This window comes from Sinocyclocheilus rhinocerous, unplaced genomic scaffold (assembly GCF_001515625.1).
Source record: "Sinocyclocheilus rhinocerous isolate Xijiao unplaced genomic scaffold, SAMN03320098_v1.1 scaffold1292, whole genome shotgun sequence".
NCBI lineage: Eukaryota > Metazoa > Chordata > Actinopteri > Cypriniformes > Cyprinidae > Sinocyclocheilus > Sinocyclocheilus rhinocerous.
In genome coordinates this window covers 597,113-603,778 of record NW_015656599.1, presented here as the reverse complement: position 1 = coordinate 603,778, position 6,666 = coordinate 597,113, and the positions used below count along the sequence as shown (strand labels likewise).

General features: G+C 37.0%; 1 protein-coding gene across 3 annotated transcripts in view; it reads left to right on the top strand.

Moving 5' to 3' along the window:
- The window catches only part of LOC107720361 (gamma-adducin-like), a 67,358-nt gene that overhangs the window by 57,149 nt on the left and 3,543 nt on the right, over positions 1-6,666 (top strand). For all 3 annotated transcript variants that reach the window (XM_016528042.1, XM_016528043.1, XM_016528041.1), the window contains exons 6-13: positions 683-832; positions 971-1,114; positions 1,222-1,320; positions 2,288-2,461; positions 3,310-3,561; positions 5,255-5,371; positions 5,780-5,863; positions 6,399-6,522. In XM_016528042.1, the coding sequence (XP_016383528.1) occupies positions 683-832; positions 971-1,114; positions 1,222-1,320; positions 2,288-2,461; positions 3,310-3,561; positions 5,255-5,371; positions 5,780-5,863; positions 6,399-6,522 (1,144 nt within the window). The remainder of the gene's footprint in view (positions 1-682; positions 833-970; positions 1,115-1,221; positions 1,321-2,287; positions 2,462-3,309; positions 3,562-5,254; positions 5,372-5,779; positions 5,864-6,398; positions 6,523-6,666) is intronic.

The window sequence follows — 6,666 nt, the reverse complement described above, 5'->3', positions numbered from 1 at the left end:
AAAAAACCCAGTGGGCTCCCCCAAAGTCCACGGTATAGTTTGAACACTGGGCTTATGGAAGGGAGGGGTTTGCTCCGAACTTGCTAGGAACGAATCGTTTCGAAATCATTGGCAAATGACTCTAATATTAAATGTTTTCTGACCTTAGATGCATTTAAACCTGTTGTAGGGGACTCCAACACAATATTAGGACTCTTTAAAATACCATATGACCTGCTCTTTAAAAAAATCTTACTGACACCAAACCTTTGAACGTTCTTGTAAATCAGCTTAATCAGGCTGTAAACTTCCTGGGGTTTTTCCCCTTTGGCCATCCTCTGTTGACATAACCAGGAACTGGATGCATTAACTGAACATTAACATTAACTGAAAAAACATTAACTGAATCATCCACCAGTTCTCCGTGTATCTCCAATGACAGTTCCTTCCTGATTAGGTGCACTGTGTCAGGATTAAAAGAAAATAAGAGAGAGCGTAGGATGTGTATTTATACTTCTGGTTTGTTTAATAAGCAATCCGATACGAGAGATCAGATGCTACATCTACGCTAATATTAATTTCTTTAATAAATCTTGTGTAGCCTCACAGTTTTTTTGTGTTTTAGGAGGGTTCAATGTATTTACCCTACATTTTCACAATCATCTTCAGTCATAAACTACTTTGGATTTCTTTCATTCTTTAGGTGAAGGTAAATATTCTCGGCGACGTGATCGATCAGGGCTCCACCAACCTGCAGATCGACTCGGTCGGCTTCAGCCCTCACGCTGCCATCTACTCCGTGAGACCCGACGTGCGCTGCGTCATTCACATACGCACACCAGCCACTGCTGCTGTAAGTTTCCGTCCAGTCCCACCTGCTTCTGCTCCATATGCACTATCACCAATTTCAAAGCAATATGTAGCTTATATTGAAATTATGACTGTTTTTGTAAATCACCATGACTTGCATTAATCTCTTATGCCATGTCAGGTGTCGTCTATGAAGTGCGGCCTTCTGCCCATCTCTCAGGAGGCTCTGATCCTGGGTGACATTGCATATTACAACTACCAAGGCAGTCTGGATGAGCAAGAGGAGCGCATAGAGCTCCAGAAAGCCCTCGGACCATCAACGAAGGTAAACTACCTCCACAATTCAGTACTTGCCATTGAGAATGAAAGTGTAAAGGGCAGTTAAGGTTGTAAATGTGCAAGATAATTACGTATGTGTTGTGTGTGTTGCAGGTGTTGGTTTTAAGGAATCATGGGGTTGTAGCTCTCGGGGAGACCATTGAAGAGGCCTTTCACTACATTTACAACGCTCAGTTTGCCTGTGAAATACAAGTAAAACTTTCTTAATTCTTGTAGACTTTCACAGTTTATTTATTGGATTTTAGTGATGCTTTTTAAACACAAAATACAAATGGCTAACAGAATATAGCCCATACTAGACTGACTCGCAGGTATTGAATGAAGGGTGAAGAACCACCAAATGTCAAAATACTGTAGCACCAACTTGTCTGAAAAACATATGTTTTTATCATGACAAATTATTATTATTATTATTATTTTCTCTATAAATTTTTCTGAATTCATTTTTTAAAATGTTTTAATTGTTCAGAACTGTTTTAATGATTGATTTACATTTTAGTAATCAAGAACCATGTCTAATTAAATCATGAAACTTCTGCAATTTAACAATTTCTTAAAAATTGAGCGAAAATCACGTTTTTAGGGCCTTATGAAATAAGTTTCTTTGTCAAATTCCGTTTTATTTGTTTGTTTGTTTGTTTTTTTTTACCTAATTCAGTTTTTGTTTTTTTTCAGTTTTTTTTTTTCAGTTTTTTTTTTCTGGATTCCATTTTAATGGTTTAATTAAATAATAAAAAAGCATATCTAATCAATTGCATTCATAAAAACAACTTATTACGTTATTTAAACTTTTAATCAAATGAAAATTTAGCAAACCCTTTTATGGCAAACAAAGTGCTGCCCAACAGATGTTTACTGTTAAAATTAAAACATGGAAGAACAATTGTGTGATTATTCCTTAAAAAAATTGTAGTAGTATATTTCACAATTTCTTCTTCAATGGAACATGCCCCAATAATATTTATCAAGTTCAAAGAATGTTTTATAAAGTTTTATATCCAGAATTGTTAATCCAAAATAAAATGTTTGCATTTATTTTATAATGTTTGTATTGTTTACTAAATCCTGAATCTTTATGTATCTGTAAGCTGATATGGCAGTAAATTTCAATAAAACCAGTACATTTCTGTAAAAATTCAGCACATTTGTTTCTCTGTAGGTGAATGCGTTCTCATGCGCTGGAGGAGTGGAGAACCTGATCGTGTTGGATCTGGAGAAGTATAAACCTCGGACACAGGGGGTGGCAGAAGCCGGGGTCAACATGGGCTCTCAGCACAAGTGGAGGCTGGGAGAGCTGGAGTTCGAGTCGCTCATGAGAATGCTGGACAACCTGGTATGTGCTTGTGTGAGACTCGACTACATTTACTGCCAGTGAGCTCTGTGCCAGTCGTGTCCCAGTGTGATACAGATACAGAGGACAGGTGGATATGAACTCCGATTTAGAGCAAGTAGTTGAGCCAAAAACAGCCAGAAGCATCTGCCAAATGACCACTTACTACTAGTCCAGCTGTGTTTGAGAGGAATAATCACTGCAGAGAGATTGGAAAATAACTTCTTTCTTCATCTTTTAGCCTTTTTCTTTTCCTGCCCTCCTTCCTCTCTCCTATTAGGCAGACGAAAAGAGACAGATATGAAGAGAGAGACAAACTGGAGTTGAAGAGCACTTCTGCCAAAACTGCTCTCTTCTTTCTGTCCGTCTCTTTCTCCAGCTGTGCAGACCTCGCTGTTTTCTCTCTCTCTGTCCGTGTGAGATAAGGCAGAATACAGGCATGTGGAAAGTCTGTTTTCTCAGCCGCGGCAGAAGAATGGAGTGATGTGGAAGATGATAATGATATGGTGTGACGCTCAGTGAGTCGCCGTCACCAGCTTTCAGTGAACCGATACGGCTTACTTGATTCTGCTGGAGAGTTTCAGCTTATGGTTACATAATGCACTTAAAATGCAGATGGACCTTTAAAAAGTGCCTTTTGCAGTTGACTTTTTGTGCAATTTCTTTCTGCCAAGTCAGTTTCCAAGCAGCGGCTCATTATATAAACCAATTAATTTGAATAATTCAGAGTTGAATTATTCATTAAGCTCATTCATAAAAGGCAACTAAATGATTTAAGAATAGGTCTCATCCTTATTCTAGTTACTAGAATTTGACTAGTTTTTTTATACACATTTATTTTTTACTTTCAGGGTTACAGGACAGGCTACACGTACCGGCACCCCATTGTGCGGGAGAAGCCGCGACACAAGAGCGAAGTGGAGATTCCTGCAACAGTGACAGCATTCCTGTTTGACGATGATGATGCTCCACGTTTCCCACTGAAGTTACTGCAGCAGCGACAGCAGAGAGAGAAAACACGCTGGCTCAATTCACCCAACTGTTACATGAAGGTGAACGTGTCGGATGGGGCGAACGAGGAGAACGGACGCACCAAGACCACGGTAAGACTCAGTTCATCTCTGTTATGGTGATCTGGGATGTATGCAGTCCAGTTTTCGGAAGCCTTTTGAATGAAAAAAGGGGATTGCTGTAAAAGTAGTAAATCTTTCTTATCAGAAAGTCCGCCGGTGGATTATGTGAAAGAACAAGAATGTGGTTATTTCCTGGGCATGTACCTAACGGTCTAGCTGCAGATGAAATGAACTCCAATTTTCTGTCATCACAGATAAAGTTTTGAAGCCTCATTACTTTTGTCAGTTGACTGGAGGACTCCACTGCCTTCAAGCCTGATGCCAAACACAGTTCCCTCCTGACCTCTAGTGGTCGAGGCTTTAGTATTAGAGCTTTGCCTGCATTTTTAGGGCCGTGTGAAATTATTCTGGATTTCATTTTAATGGTTAAATTAAATTTATAAAAAGGCATTGATAAAAATGTATATTTAATTGAAATCATGAAACCAATTTATTAAAAGTTTAACAAAAAAAAATATTTTTGGGGCCCTTATAACATCTTTTTTTTTTTTTCAATTCTGTTTTATTTTCCCCAAGTTTTATGTTTTCCATTAAAAAAAATTGTAATTCTATTTTACCAGTTTAATTAAATTTAACTAATAAAAAGGCATGTTTAATTAATTTAAATCATGGAACTTATACAATTTAACAATAATTTATTAAAAGTTGAACAAATATTACGTCTTTAGAGCCCTATGAATTCTGTTTTATTTTAATTTTTTTCAAATTCAGTTTTCTGTTTTTTATTTTCCTGAATTCCATTTTAATGGTTTAATTAAATTTTAATAATCATAAAACATGTTTACTCTAATGCATTCATAAAACTTTTTAAAAATTTGTATCAATTTATTAAACATTTTTATATAGTTATATATTATATAGTCCTATTAAATGCTTTATGTTGTTAGAAATTATTTTATGTTTGTTTAAATTTTCTGGGTTTGACTTAATTCAAATTAAAGGCATAAAACATTAACAATTTAATTAATATTTTAAAATGTAATCAAATGAAAATTTATAGTTATTTAATTTTTTTGTCAAACAAATTGGTGCACTGCCGAGGTTCTCTGTTAAAATTAAAATATAGGGGGGAAATATGATTATAAAATAAAGTGTTAATAATTGTATTATAATATAATTTATTTTGAGATGTACAATCTACTGTACAGTAGTAATATATTTCTGTCTTAAGTTAAACCTAACATTTAATTTGACGGGTTGTTGTGAAGTTTCTGTTTATATATATGATGATAGTTTTTATCAACCGAGCTGGTGAAATGTTACTGAATTTGACTCTCAGAGCATCTCTAGAGATGAAGTTCATGTGTCTCGTCCTCATATAATGAGACTGCAGACACTGAAAACACCACGAGTGTCACGCATGCTTCAGTATGTGTAGTAGACGAAACTTTGCTGTGCTGCACTTTAACCAAGAATGAAATGTCAGACTTGACCAACTCTAGATCTATAGCTCAAAACTAGACATTTGTGCAAATGTTTTCATGGAAAAAATTTGTACTTGGTATGAATGAGTTCAACATTGAGAGAATTTGTTACAACTCTTTCAAATCAGCTGTCACTAGACTTTACGCCAACTCTGAATGCTCTCAGAGGGCTTTAAAATCTCATCCTGTATTTATTTTCGTGAATTCTGTACTAAATCTCTTTTACTCCATCTCTGCAGTGGATGAAGTCAGACGACAGTGGAAACAACAGCGGGACTCCGATCCGCATTGAAGATCCAAATCAGTTTGTTCCTCTGAACACGAACCCCAATGAAGTTCTGGAGAAGAGAAATAAGGTGAGTTATGTGTGCGATCAGACTGTTTAAAGGATCCTTTTCACATTTACGGGGCTCTCTGAAGAAAGCTGGTAACCAAACAGTTGCTGGTAGCCATTGATTTTCATAGTATTTTTTTCCATACAATGGAAGTCAGTGGCTACTGACAACTGTTTGGTGACCAGCTTTTTTCAAAATATGTTATGTTCAACAAAAGAAAGAAACTCATACAGGTTTGGAACAACTTGAGGGTGAGAAAATGATGACAGAATTTTCATTCATTTCATTCATCAAAAAAATTAAAATGTGAAAACTTTACAACTTAACTTTACGTTAATAACTGGAAACGTGATCGCAGTCTGTTAAAAGGTCCATTAGGACTCTTATTCACCATTTCATCTTAAACAGCTTTTTGTGATCTTGTTTCAGATTCGTGAGCAGAACCGGTTTGACATGATGACAGCAGGGCCACAGTCACAGCGGCTGGCAGGGATTGTGGTGGAAAGACCGCCGGTGAGTGTCAGAGCGACATTACCATACACCCAGTGTGAACCCTGAACAGTCAGACTGGTGTCACATGGACGTCCGTGTCACTAGGTGGAGCCAGATCCTCTCAGAGACAGTTGAACTGTGACGCATCACAGTTGTGCTGGGTGAATTGAGCATCAGTATGTAAGGCAAAGGCTTCATGTTTCAAAGCAGGGTCTTATGAAGCTCTGTTTTTCTCTTTAAGGGACAGTCGCCCATTCAGTTAAAATCCCAGGGAGTTTTGTTTGTCGTTATGTCACAATTTTCATTTTTGAAATATCTGTGTGACTCCTTAAATATTGTACTTTTGGATTTGCTGTGTTCTCACTTCATTTTTTTGTTTTTGTGTTTTAATATTAGAGGATTTGTGACTTTTTTCACTTTTGAATGCACAGTGATTAACATGCCTGATGGTCTGTGTTTGTGTGGTTTTTGTCATCGTTATGACTCATTTCATAACTTGAGGTGCGCTTCTAGTGTCTTATTTTGTGTTCTCTGCTCTGCCCACGCACACATGCAGCCGTACATGGGGGATGACGAGGAACAGACGGGACCGCTTCCTCCAAACCCCTTCAGCGAGCTGAATGAGAAAGAGCTGGAGGGCTACCAGAAACGAGTAGAACTTCAGCAGCTCGGATTAGATGGTAAAACACACTCACGAGTCCCTCACACCTTCACTTTACACTAACGTTCAAAGGTTTAGCGTCTGGAAGATTAACAAAAAAACATATCTTTTTATTCAGCGAGGATGCATTAAATTGATCAAATGTAAAGACATTCATAATGTT